General features: G+C 35.8%; 2 protein-coding genes across 2 annotated transcripts; both read left to right on the plus strand.

Annotated features, from left to right (window-relative positions):
• The first annotated feature begins 398 nt into the window (after positions 1-398).
• LOC110326916 (olfactory receptor 6C3-like) lies at positions 399-1,337 on the plus strand. The gene has a single exon (XM_021205570.1). The coding sequence runs from the start codon at positions 399-401 to the stop codon at positions 1,335-1,337; it is 939 nt and encodes a 312-aa protein (XP_021061229.1).
• An 8,756-nt stretch (positions 1,338-10,093) lies between these two features.
• LOC110326806 (olfactory receptor 6C3-like) lies at positions 10,094-11,032 on the plus strand. The gene has a single exon (XM_021205400.1). The coding sequence runs from the start codon at positions 10,094-10,096 to the stop codon at positions 11,030-11,032; it is 939 nt and encodes a 312-aa protein (XP_021061059.1).
• Positions 11,033-14,393: the final 3,361 nt, after the last annotated feature.

Consider the following 14,393-nt stretch of genomic DNA (forward strand, 5'->3'; position numbering starts at 1 on the left):
GAAATAGTGTTGAAGTTGAAATTTAATGTTATATACTCAGTTCTGAAAGTATACAATATGGCAAACTAGAAGAACTGTTTTGAATTAAAATTGAAGATGCTATTAAAATATTGTTACATAAATCTATAATTTAAAATATGTTAGACATAGAAATTAGGATCATATGTCGACTGTTGGTGTATAATTGCTCAAGAGCACTTTAAACACCCATGTACAAAAATATTTCCCTTCAGCAAGATTTTTTTTTAAGAGGATGAGAGATTAGAAAATTAGAAATGTTTCATTGATTAACTTCATGGAAGGGAGCAATATCAGAATTTAAAGTTTTGTTCCTTTTACACTGTGTTCACACTTTGATTTCTTTTTTAATCAATAGATTCTATGAACAATAAATCAGTATGAGAAACCACTCTATGATTACTGAGTTTTTGCTCTCAGGCATATCAGACACACCAGAAGTTCAGGTTGTGATTTTTATCCTTTTATTCATTGCTTACATATTAAGTGTCACTGGAAACCTAACCATCATCATCCTCACCTTGCTAGACTCTCAGTTAAAGACTCCTATGTATTTCTTCCTTCAGAATTTCTCCTTCTTGGAAATTATATTCACCAGTGTTTCTGTCCCTAGATTTTTGGGGTCAATAATTACTGAAGTCAAAACAATTTCCTATAACAACTGTTTGGCTCAGTTATATTTCTTCCTTTCCCTGGGAGTGTCTGAGTTCTTTCTTCTAACTGCCATGTCTTACGATCGCTATGTAGCCATCTGCAAGCCGCTGCACTATGTTATCATCATGAATCAGAAAGTCTGCACCCTTCTTGTCCTCACCTCATGGCTGATAGGATTTCTGAGCATCTTCCCTTTAATCATGCTTATCCACAAGTTAGATTTTTGTGCTTCCAATACCATTGATCACTTCTGCTGCGACTACTTCCCCATTTTACAACTATCTTGCTCAGATACAAAGCTTTTAGAGGCATTTGGCCTTTATTGTGCTTCTGTTACTCTGCTGTTCACACTGGCTCTAGTGATCTTGTCATATGTCTGCATCATCAGCACCATTCTGAGGTTCCCATCTGCTAGTCAGAGGAAAAAGGCTTTCTCCACCTGTTCCTCTCACATGATTGTCATCTCCATCTCTTATGGCAGCTGCATTTTCATGTATGTCAAACCTTCTGCAAATGAAAGAGCATCACTGACCAAAGGGGTGGCTGTTCTCAATACTTCAATTGCTCCCATGCTGAACCCTTTTATTTACACCTTGAGAAATCAACAAGTAAAACAAGCCTTCAAGGATTTGATTAATAAAGTAATGTTTAATAGAAACAAATGAATGTACTGGTTAACGTGAACATCATTGAACCTCTTCAAAAATGAAGAAATCAACTTTAAATTATATTATGAGCACCTTGGTTTTAATTTCTTAAAAAAGTATTTTGTGTGTATGGGTATTTTGCCTGTTTGTATATCTGTGTTCATTTCTGTGTGTCTATTCTAAGCCTCATGCCCACAGAGGCCAGGAAAGGGCATTGGGTCTCCTGAAAGTGGAGTTGCTGAAGGCTCTGACCTATTATGTTGGTGCTGTGAATTGCTCCAGTGTCTTCAGAAAGAACTGGAAGAACTTTTAACCTTGGAGGTAACTCTTTAATTCTTCAACTTTCCTTTTAATTTTAAAGTAGCTATGCTTTGTTTTCCTTTAAAACTGTATGGGAATTGTTTACTATTTACTCTGTGCTGAGACTCTCTATCATGGAGGAGGTACCCTCCCTATATAATTCTATGGGACATTTGATAGTCATCCATATTTTGGAATGAGAACCTGCTTTCATTGTATCTCTGTCTCCAAAAATATGATGCCAAATGGTTAAAAGAACTTACACTTAGTGTTATATGCCTACAATCATTTCCTTCTCTATTTCATTGGGTATTGTTTCTCAAAACTAACAATAGTGAAATAAAGAAACAGCTCAAGTTACAAAGAGACAGACAGAGACATACATACATACATACATGAAACACATAAATTTGGGAACCATATTTAAAGAAAATATCAGTGATGTAAAAAAAAGGCTTGAGGTAAAATATGTCCAAAAATTGTTCTAAGTTCCTTTATTGTTGGCCATTAAACCATTTTCAGGGCATGGTTTCTGCCCTTAGGTGTCGTACATATACCCAATGACATGCCATTGGAGCCGATTTATTTTTCTTTTGTGAGTGGTTGTCAAGGGGAGGTAGCCTCTTGGTTAGGGATGGGAGATCATGTCCACTTTTCTTCTCAGTGCTGGAACCATGTTTGGCTAGGCTGTGTGCAAGCTCTGTTCATGCTGCCACAGTCTCTGTGAGTTTATATGTGTGTCAGCCTGCTGTGTCTTGAAGACATTGTCTCCTTAGTGTCTTCCATCCTCAGTGGCTCTTGTAATCTTTCTGTTTCCTCTTCTACAGGGTTCTCTGAGCCCTGTGAAAGGGAGTTTGTTGGAGACATCCCATTAAAGACAGAGTGTTCCGAGGTCCCTTACTTTCTGACCATTGTCCTTTTGTGGTTTTCAGTATTTGTTATTATCTGCTATAGGAGGAAGCTTCCTGATGATTGCTGAATATGACTGGTCTTTGAATATTGCAGAATGTTGTTAGGAGTCATCACATGGTTATTGTCTAGCAGAAAAACAATAGTTGGCTTTCCCCAAGGACTATGGTCTTTCTAATCCTAGCTCTTTTAGCCACATGGGCAGTGTCAGTCATGGGTTCCATCTTGTGGCATTGGGCTTAAATATAACCAGATAGCAGATGGTTAAGCCCACAGCAGTGTCACTATTCAATCAGTATATCATGTAGGCTGGTCACCTCTGTAGAGCAAAGGGTTGATAGCCCTGTTAGTGTTTGCCTTTCTTCTCTGGTTGCACGCAAAGTATCTTCCAGTTCCATGAACACTAGTCCATAGAGGTGAAGGCTCTACTTAGGCATCAGCTTGGCTTCTCTGTGTTCAATGAGACATGCAGGTGTCTCCAGCAATAGGGTCTTCCCATCAGTTTGTGGAGAAAAAAGTCTATATACATCTTGAGTATTACTATTTATTAACTTCTTATTAAATTGAACATAGTTGTTTCTCTTTTCCATAAATTTTTTTCTAGACACAGTTATTGATCCTTAAGATTGAACTTGCCCATCACTATAAAAAATAATTAACATCACACTCACATTTTTCAAGGCAAAGTTGTGCAAAATTGAGAAAAGTAGTGAAAAGAAAATCTAATAAAATAAGTCTTTTAATCATTAAGTTACTTCTGAGGAATTTTTGTTACAATCAGGAAAATAGGAATTCCAAAAGGAACCCTTGCATGAGGACAGAGACCCTGAAATACTTGAATGTTGCTATATCTTTAATAAGTTACAGAGTTCTTTATTACATATGTTAAAAATCCCTTAAAGCAGGAACAGAAATATTTATTCTGTATAGGATATTGTTTAGCTCCATGTCCAGTGTCTTAGTTACTGTACTATAGCTGTGAGGAGACATCATGACCAAGGCAACTTACAGCCAAAAGCATTAAATAGGGTGCCTAGTTACAGTTTCAGAGGTTTTGGCCATAATCATTATGGCAAGAGAATGGTGGCAAGTAGGCAGGTATGGCGTTGTAGAAGTTGCTGAGCACACTCACATTTGATCTGAAATATGCTGGCAGAGAGAGAGAGAGAGAGAGAGAGAGAGAGAGAGAGAGAGAGAGAGAGANAGAGTAAGAGTCAGTCCCTGGCATGGGTTTTTGAAACTTCAAATCCTCTAACCCAGGTGACCCAGCTCTTCCAAGAAGACCACATCTCCTAACCCTTTCTAAACAGTTCACCAACTGGAGACTAAGTGCACTATTACATGATCCAATGGTGGCAATTGCCATTCAAACCACCATAGCTGGTAATCTCAAAATGAGCACCTGTTTGTTTCAAGTCTAGCCTGAGTCTTAACATTTGAAGACTGTACAAGGTCACTAATAGATGACCATCACAGTTCATGATGCAAGATAAATGAGCCTATCTTGAAGGCTAACAGGTAACATACTTGTAGTCATGTGTAATGACTCTGTATCAATTCTATGTAGTGGAAGAACAAAGTTGACATTTCTATGAATTCTACATGCATGTTGTGACATGCTCACATATGCACAGAAAAACCATATAATAGAGAAATTTCACCCTCCTGTTCATTTATTGATTGATTGATTGATTAATTGTTTGATCTATACTAGGCTAAATGTACACCCACAAAGGAAAGGTCATCTTTATACTGTACTAGTTCAAATGATAATCTTTAAGGAAACATCATCACAGACATCCCATGAAATAACATTTTACCACCCAGGTGAGAATCTTGTAATTCATGTGGAGATTAATTTACAACAACCATGTAGAGCAGATTTTTACTTCAATGTTGTAGTTCTAGGTTAAGTGAGAAATTGAAGGAGGCTGTTGTGTTATATTTTGATAGTTGAGAAGGTGTTATGGAAGCAAACTATAGGGTCTATATGACATACAATACAAACTTCTAACTCTTGTAAACACATAAACCTTCAAAGTCTGATGGGGATGCTAATAGATAATAAAGTCAACTATTGTCACCTGTATTATTGGCTTTTCTGACTTGGTCTAGTTTCTGCCATCTAGGTGTTTAAAAATATTCATCCCTTCAAAAAGTAACATAAGAAGAAAAGGTTTATTTGGGCCTGTGGTCCCAGAGGGATAAGAGTCCACTAATACCACAATGGAGAAACATGGCAGTTGAAGCAGCAAGCTGAGAGAGCATTTGAAGCCATGAGCAAGTTTCAGAAAGTGAAAAAGGGTGCCTCCTAGATACTGAAACCTTGAATCCATCCTCTAGTAACATACTTCCTCCAGTAAGGCCACATTTCCCAAATTACCTTAAATAGCACACCAAATGAGAACCAAATATTCAAGCCTAATAATAAGGGGGCATTTCATGCAAACTACCATATTCTACTGCCTGATTCCCATAGGCTTTTGGTCATATTGTAATGCAAAAGGTTTTTAGCACAATTTCAAAAGTCTCTGTGGTCTTTCAAAGTTTCACCAATGTTTAAATGTCCCACAACCAAAAGTCTGTTCTAAAACTCAAGGGGATCCAGTAACTGTAACCCCATGTAAAATAAAAGCAAGTTGTGTTCTTTTAACCCATGATGACACAGAGTATATACTACCATCTCAAACTGGAGCTATGAGAGCATAGTAAGGAGATGCTGGGCAAGAGCAAGATCAAAACCCAGCAGGCAAGTGTCAAATTCTACAGCTTCATGTCCAATATCAAAGGGCTGCAATAGCTCTACCCTTTCAGCTTTGTTGACTGCAACATATATTTTTCATCAGGCAGGTCTTACTTCCAGTGTGCAATTTTCTTTGGCAGACATCTCATGTTTCTGGCTTCTGCAGTATCTTAGGCTCTCCAACACATCTGGCCTTCACTTCTACAATTTAACACTGTGGTCTCTCAAGTCCTTTATTTAGGGACTTTCTTGCTACACATTGCCTGGCACCGTCTGTTTGTCAGTTAGTCTGGTAAGGAACCTGGGCTTCTTGAATCACTTTTATAGCATTTTTGTTTGTCTTTCTTTCTAGGATCAGTAAATTCTCAGTCATTTGCCTTATAAAAGTTAGAAGCTTGTATGGGTAGGGTCTACATTCCAGTGCAGCGCAAGACTATCCTTAAACTCTTTCTCTAATCTATCCCAAGCCTTGTCTGCAATATCAAGCTTCCTGGTTCTCTTTCTTCTTTTAAACTGTATATTTTGTATTTGACTGTCTTTTTTTTGATATTCTTTATGTTAGCACTGCTTAAGTGTGGTCATTAATAACCAAGTAGTGGGTGGTAGTGTTAGAGTTCCAAAACATAGTTAGACAGGACAGGAACATGGAATATCTGCTAAGGAATGCTACAAGCAATGAGTGGTGTCATCCCAAGAGAGCACCTATGTGAATGAGACACAGGTGTTGATATTGCAGTGACAGTATTGCTAAAGTCATTAGGATTTACACCATACCACCATATGTTCTTGATACTGGGATATTAATTTATAAGATTTAATATTTGTTGTTTTGGGTTGTAGTCTTGCTTTCCATTCCCACTCTTCCATTTTATTTATTTATTTGCATACAATGTGTATGTGTTAAATAGATATGAAATGTTTGAATTTTCATGTTTGAATGAAAATATTACTTTTTGTTATTGTATGTCAGATATAGGAAATAGCTCACAGCTAAGATCTTTTTAAAGTTCAAAACTTTGGTGAAGTGAACAAATTTCTTATGATGCACTCACCAAAATTCACTGATGAAATAGTTATTTTCATGTCACTATGTTTACTAAAGAATCTGAGTGTACAGATAAGACTTCATTAAAATACAACTCTAGGTTCAGATAGTGTCACTGTTGAATGGTATCAAATTTGAGAATCATAACTAAACAAGATGTGAATGACTCTTTTGTAAAATGGAGTAGTGATAATATTAAAACCAGAAAATTATCAGTTTGTGGTTCCCAGGAACAGCTAGACCTCCCAAGCCATGGTATTGTATATGTCTCACACAAGCCATGATATTGTATATGTCTTACACAGTCCATGGTATTGTATATGTCTTACACAGTCAACCTCAGCTGCTGATATTTCATGAGTCCATTTTTTTCAAAGCTAAAGTACGATGCTAAATTTTAAAGACATTTAAATGATTTAAAGTTGCTCATGCTGCTGTGTGCCAACAGAGATCTAAAAGTGAATGAAATGTGAATCTAACTTAATCTTATTTCATAATATTATAGATTACTTAGGAATTTCATAACATGAACCCTGTACACCCTAGCTTCCTAGTCCTCTCAGAACCACCCCTTAACCTTGGGACTTCACTTTGAAGAAAAGGAATACTACTACTACTACTACTACTACTACTACTACTAATAATAATAATAATAAGAAGAAGAAGAAGAAGAAGAGAAGAAGAAGAGGAAGAAGAGGAAAGAGAATAGAAGGAGGAGGAAGAAGAAGAAGAAGGGAGATGAAGAGGAGGAGGAGGAAAGAGGGAGGAGAGGAGGGAAGAAGGAGGAGAGAAAGTAGAAGAGAAAGAAGAGGAAGAAGAAACACAAAACAAAACAAAAACACAACACAATTCAATGTGTAGTGCTGCTGTACTTACTCACTGAAGCATGGTGAAACTCCTGGTGTACAGACCCTTAAAGAACATCAAGTCTTTTACCACTCACACCCTCACCAGATGCCATCAGTTCCAGAAGGCTACTCTTCAGCATCGTTATCACAATCTTTAAGATTATCTTTGATGACTTTCTGTCTAGTCTGTTACTGTTTTGGAGGGAGGGTGCGAACTCTAATCTTGAACAATGATAAAATTAATAAATTATGTACAAACCTTCTTGGATATCTCATGAAAATGTTACAAAAATAAAGTTTTTTTTAAAAGATACCTTGACAAGGAATGACATCAGTTACTCAGGGTTAACTGAAAAATCATGATAAGAATTTGGAACAACTTTTTGTGTAATTAAATTTTGTGATGTCTGTGCTTGTAACATTGTGTGAATTGTACTATTGTATGATTATATTTGCATAATATATAAAATAAACTGGAGTAATATAGCATATTTTACTTTAAATAATCAAACAATTTAAATTTTTTGCCTGGTAGGATGTATATTTTATTTTAAATAATCAAAAGATTTAAATGTATGCCTGTTAGGATGGGGTAAGGACATGCCGTTGTGGATTTAGATCTCATATTGTGGAGCACATATCAATTTTAAAGTTAAAAAAATAGAAAACAAGAGTAAAACTGGGCGTGGTGGCGCATGCCTTTAATCCCAGCCCTTGGGAGGCAGAGGCAGGTGGATTTCTGAGTTTGAGGCCAGCCTGGCCTACAAAGTGAGTTCCAGGACAGCTAGAGCTATACAGAGAAACCCTGCCTAGAAAAAGCATAAAAAAATTGTGTAAAATTATAACTTTTGAAGACATTAACACAAATGCTTCTTTAGTTCCATATTCTGCTCAGCACTGCCAGAATTTACTAATTAGTAAAATATCAGTAAGACTGTCAAAGAAGAGACCATTGTAGGATGTATATTCCTGGGTTTAACTAATCCCAAATGAATTGAGAATAAATTATCTCCTGAGCATAGATGAGTCCATGCATTCATTAAAGAGAATTGCTTGACCAAAGGGATGCCAGGTTGGATGTTACTGGTTGATTGGTACAATTTTTTTCTCTGTTTCTCTATACTGTTTGGTCTTGAAGAAGGATGGGCCACAGCATCACTATGTACATTTCTTGAACTTCTGCTTGCATCCTTCTTTTCTTTAGTTAAGTGTGTCAGGGATTCATAGACTTGCAGAGAAGGTAAAGTTGTATTTATGCTTGTGCAGATTTCCATTTTATTTTATTCAGAGACCTTCAAAATGTTTTACCTTCCAGTGTCTTAAAACAGTAACAGTTGCTTTGTTTTCTTAAAGAATTCCAAGGATGGCAATACTATGTTTATAGCACATTCAGTTTCTGTGAAACAATAAAAGAGATTAAGGGTATATTTATTTTCATTTCTAAGTGAGGCTGCTAGCATCCTTACAAGTAATTCACCATATATGTTTTTTATGTCAAGATTTTGTATAATTAAAAGAGGCTAGCGTGACCTGAATGACAAAACCATCTTCTGAAGAATATTATGAATATGTTTATTTCTATGCTTTTAAGTGGCAGAATTTAAGCAATGGCTGACTACTATATGGTATTATATCTGAATGGTATTACCATATGTACCAAATAGTATATTTCATATTTGTGAACAAATGTTTTTTATCCCTCCTTGAAAGGTTAACTTAATGCAAAAATGCAAGTATCCCCAAATTATCATTGAAATATATTTATTACTGTTATATTTAGATTTTAGCATATCTTGACTATCACATAAACCACATAACAGTTATTCGTCAGTTTTGATGGCATATTGATGAAAAATGTATATTCCTAAAGAGAAAAAACATGGAGAACTTGAAGACTAAAACGTGAAAAGGTGAATGATATCCAGGATCAGCTTTAATACTTAACACTTGCTGAACTGCACAGCACAGAAACCAGTACAACAAATTTGATAACATATCACAGGCTCTGTGTTGTTTGTTAAATATCAGGAGAGAACAGGAGTGATAAAAGTCAAAGAGGTTACAGTGTATAGCTCTGTGGTTTGAGAAAGAAATTCCAACACATAATTTTACTCATTCTGATAACTCTTTGAAAAGGAAGGTGTTATTTCACTTGGAGATGAAAAAAGCCCTTTGTATGAGTTCCTTTGGTCCTTAAGAAAGTTTAAAGGTAAAGTAGCAAATAAACTTAGCAAAAAGAAAGTTTTTAAATGATTCAAGTGTCTCAGCGTTCATAGAAAATAACTATTGATTCTGGCTCTGTTTAATTATTTTCCATGGCCCATGTTTTAATTCTCACATAAACCAAGATTTACAATAAAAAATCTGTTCTGATTTTTATGTTCACAAATACATTTACTTCCTTAGCCATTTAAAAATAATACATATTATTGTTGAAAATAACCATTATAACACTTANGTTTAGTAAATATGATTGGGTGCTCAGTTTCTACTACCAAACTATAGAAGNTTGGAAATAGTATTGAAGGTGAAATGTAATGTTATATTCAGTTCTGAAAGCATACAGTATGTGGAACCAAAAAAAAAAACCCAATGTTTTATATTAAAAATGAAGATGCTATTAAAACATTGTTATATAAATCTATAGTTCAAAAGTACATTGCACACATAGAAATTAGAACCATATGTAGAGCATTGATGTATAATTGCTCAAGTGGGCTTTCAACACCCATGTACAAAAATATTTCCTTTCAGGAGGATTTTTTTGTTTAAGAGGAATGAGCAAAGATTGGAAATTCCTAGTGGAAATATTCCATTCCTTAAATTCACGGAATGTAGCAATATCAGTTTTTAAACTTTTGTTCTTTTTACGTTGTATTTACACTTTGATTTACCTTTTATCAATAGATTCTGTGAACAGTAAATCAGTATGAGAAACCACTCGATGGTTACTGAGTTTGTGCTCTTGGGCATATCAGACACACCAGAAGTTCAGGTTGTGATTTTTATCCTTTTATTCATTGCTTACATATTAAGTGTCACTGGAAACCTCACCATCATCACTCTCACCTTGCTAGACTCTCAGTTAAAGACTCCTATGTATTTCTTCCTTCAGAATTTCTCCTTCTTGGAAATTATATTCACCAGTGTTTCCATCCCTAGATTTTTGGAGTCAATAATTACTAAGGTCAAAACAATTTCCTATAACAACTGTTTGGCTCAGTTATATTTCTTCCTTTCCCTGGGAGTGTCTGAGTTCTTTCTTCTAACTGCCATGTCTTACGATCGCTATGTAGCCATCTGCAAGCCGCTGCACTATGTTATCATCATGAATCAGAAAGTCTGCACCCTTCTTGTCCTCACCTCATGGCTGGCAGGATTTCTGAGCATCTTCCCTTTAATCATGCTTATCCTCAAGTTAGATTTTTGTGCTATGAACATCATTGATCACTTCTCCTGTGACTACTTCCCCATTTTACAACTGTCTTGCTCAGACACAAGGCTTTTAGAGACATTTGGCTTTTATTGTGCTTCCATTACTTTGCTGTTCACACTGGCTCTAGTGATCTTGTCATACGTCTGCATCATCAGCACCATTCTGAGGTTCCCATCTGCTAGTCAGAGGAAAAAGGCTTTCTCCACCTGTTCCTCTCACATGATTGTCATCTCCATCTCTTATGGCAGCTGCATTTTCATGTATGTCAAACCTTCTGCAAATGAAAGAGCATCACTGACCAAAGGGGTGGCTGTTCTCAATACTTCAATTGCTCCCATGCTGAACCCTTTTATTTACTCATTGAGAAATCAACAAGTAAAACAAGCCTTCAAGGATTTGATTAATAAAGTAATATTTAATAGAAACAAATGAACGTACTGGTTAACATGAACGTCATTGTGCCCCTTCAAAAATGAAGAAATCAACTTTAAATTATATTATGAGACCATGGTTTTAGTTTCTTAAAAATATATTTTGTGCCTATGGGACGTTTTGCCTGTCTTTATGCCTGTATGCCTGTGTACATTTCTTTGTACCTATTGCAAACCTGGTAGTCACAGATATCAGAGGAAGACATTGACCCCCCTGGATTTACAAATTATTGTAAGCCATTTGTGTGTGTGTGTGTGTGTGTGTGTGTGTGTGTGTAATTGCACCACTATACTGTGCATGAAAAGCTAGTGTTTTTAACCCCTGACCCATCTCTCTAATTCCTTGATATTTTTAAAAATTGAAAGTAACTATATTTTGTTTTATTTTTTAAACTTATGTAATTGTTGTTTTACATTTCCTCTGCATTGGACCAATCTATTCTGGAGATTTGGGGATCAATGTAAATGTTTTGAAACATTTGATAAACAATCATTTTGTGGAATATTAACTTATATTAGTTACTCTTAATCTCCAAAAATATGATGCTAATGGTAAAAATCACTCTATGCCTGGTGTTATACATTTGTTATTATTTTCTTCTTCATTTCACTGGGCACCATTTCTCAATCTTCCTTTTCTAACTAAGGTACAAATTTGTATCATGTTTTATATTCCTTTAGATTGTGTGTGTATTCTGTCATACCTGTTCCTTTTTGTGTTTATATTTGGGATGGCGTGCCAGTGTAGGAGTTTGTGTACCTATGTGTGAATGTGCATGTCTGTGTGGAGACCAGAGGAGAGTATTGGGTGTTTCTATCTATCATGCTTGCCTTGTTCCTCTGGGGCAAAAACTTTCACAGAACCTGGAGTTCAGCTAGGATCAGCATCAACAAAACCTAACTATTTTTGTTCTGTTCCCTTGTTTTAGTTTCCACTTTTTTCTGTTTCCTTCAGTTCTTGAGTTACAGGCAAGTATGGGGATATACTCAGACTTTATATGGCTACTGATATCCAAAGTCTGCTTCTCATGGTCAAGAGTGTAGCAAGCACTCTTAATCACTCTTTTATTTTTTTTTTAAAGATTTATTTATTTATTACATGTAAGTACACTGTAGCTGTCTTCAGACACCCCAGAAGAGGGCATCAGATCTCATTCTTCAGAAGAGCAGTCAGCGCTCTTAACCGCTGAGCCATCTTTCCAGCCCACTCTTAATCACTCTTAATCACTAAAAATCGGAGTTAATATATATCTATGTATTAAGCTTATAGAAGACAGTGAAAGCTTATATCAGCATTGATTCATTAGCTAATAGCTTAATTTACATTTTTCATAGTTGAGAATTTCATACATGTATATAATGAAAATTATCCACTCTTCTTTTTCTCCTTTCCAACTCATTTCCTCACAACCTCATGCCCTTTTTCTGTTTGTTTGTTCATAAGCCACTTAGTACTGCCCATATGTTCATGGATGTGAGGTCACCCTCTGGAGCATGTGGAAAAGCAGTGACCACACCCTCATAAAACAACGAACCCTTCTTCCAGCAGGTATACATTGCCAATAGCTCCTCAGTGAGGCATGGAGTCTGCAGATCATCTGCCTTCTCTATGCTGGGATTTTGATTGACTTGATCTTGTATAGGCCTTGTTCAGGTTACCACAGCTCCTGTGACCCCATCAGTGTGGTAGCCAAGTCATGTCCAGCAGATGGTTTTCATGGCATGCCTCCCATCTTTTCATTCTTACATTATTTCCACATCCTCTTTCTTGGAATTCCCTCAGCCTTGGTAGAGGGTGACTAAAATAGATATCCCATTTCTGGCTGGGCACCCAGTATCTCTGCACTTTGACCAGTTATGTATCTCTCCACTGTCTCTCATTTACAAAAAAAAAAAAAAAGTTCTTCTAATAAAGACTGAGAGCATCAGGTCTGTGGGTCTGTGGGTATGAACAAAAACACGTAGAAGGAATTTGATAACATTACCATTTCAAATTACTTGAACCTATGGCTTCCTTATCCATGGACTTTTGACCATGATAACAGCACAAAATATAGAATTCTATCCTGGAGAGAAGGCCTCAGTTCCAATTGTAAAGTGCTTGGTCACCCCCGGATTGTCTTGCCACTATTGTATACGTAGACACATCTTGTCTATCAGGATAGTATTGCAATATGCAGTGTCTATGGCTGGGTAAGATCATTGATGGCTTTGCTCCCCAGCAGTCTATACAAAACTTTTCAGCACTATGAGAGCTTGTAGCAAAGAGAAATTTCTCTGGGTGTCTTGAGATTGTTTTCTCTAACTACTGCATTCAAGGTATACAGCATTTTCAGAACTGTAGTTCTTACCCGGTATTATGTTGGCTAAGCAAGGGAAATGGTAATAGCCTATGTAGTTTTGCAGACTTTGGGTCTCAACTGTGCCAATAATTCATGGGGGCCATTTGATATCTTCTAGGGAAATTTTCATTTAATAACAAATGTCTTCTGAGAGTGATATTGTCCACCCATGATTCCATTTGAATTCTTATTTTTAAAAATTAATTAATTAATTTTTTTACACTCCATATTTTATTCCCTCCCCCATCCATCCTCTGACTGATCCGCATCCTTTACCTCCTACCCACCCCCTGTCTCCACATGGATGTCCCCACACCCCCACACCACCTGACTTCTAAACATTTTTAAAGTTATATTTTAAAATTAATAGCTCAACTTTAGTCAAACTAAGTAAATTACATCAAACAATATTTCAAAATGATATATTGAAATTACATTAAATGGTATATTGTTTTAATATATAAAACCTATTTTGTACTGATTAAAAGGAAGAAATTACTCTTTTTGTGTCTGTTTATTTCAAATACAGGCGAGGTATGACTGTGTTTAATTTCAAATACAGGCTATGTAGGACTGCATTTAAGGGAATACATTTCTTCATAAGTGATCTAAGATTATATCTGACATTTGCCAGCTACATGAATTAGTGAATATTACATAATCTTTCTGAACCACAATGCGATATTTTTGAATAATAGTAAAAATTTTATAAGTCCAAGTGAGGTTTAAAATAAAAACTCACAAAGATTTGAATGAATGGTACCTTTTAATATTACAACTAGTATGAATATCCTTTTCCAAGGGAAGAATTGAAAGAAAATGAGTTATATTTGGAGTCTGAATATGACATATCTATAAGGAACAATTTTAATATAATTACATTGGATTTTTCAAAAACTCTCTAGAAATTGTAATTCCATTTTAAACAAAAAACCTGAAGATTAATAATTTAGGTAACTCCTTTTGTTGTCGGATTGCTCTGGCTAGGACTTCAAGTACTATATTGAATAGGTAGGGAGA

The sequence above is a fragment of the Mus pahari genome, chromosome 9, assembly GCF_900095145.1.
Source record: "Mus pahari chromosome 9, PAHARI_EIJ_v1.1, whole genome shotgun sequence".
NCBI lineage: Eukaryota > Metazoa > Chordata > Mammalia > Rodentia > Muridae > Mus > Mus pahari.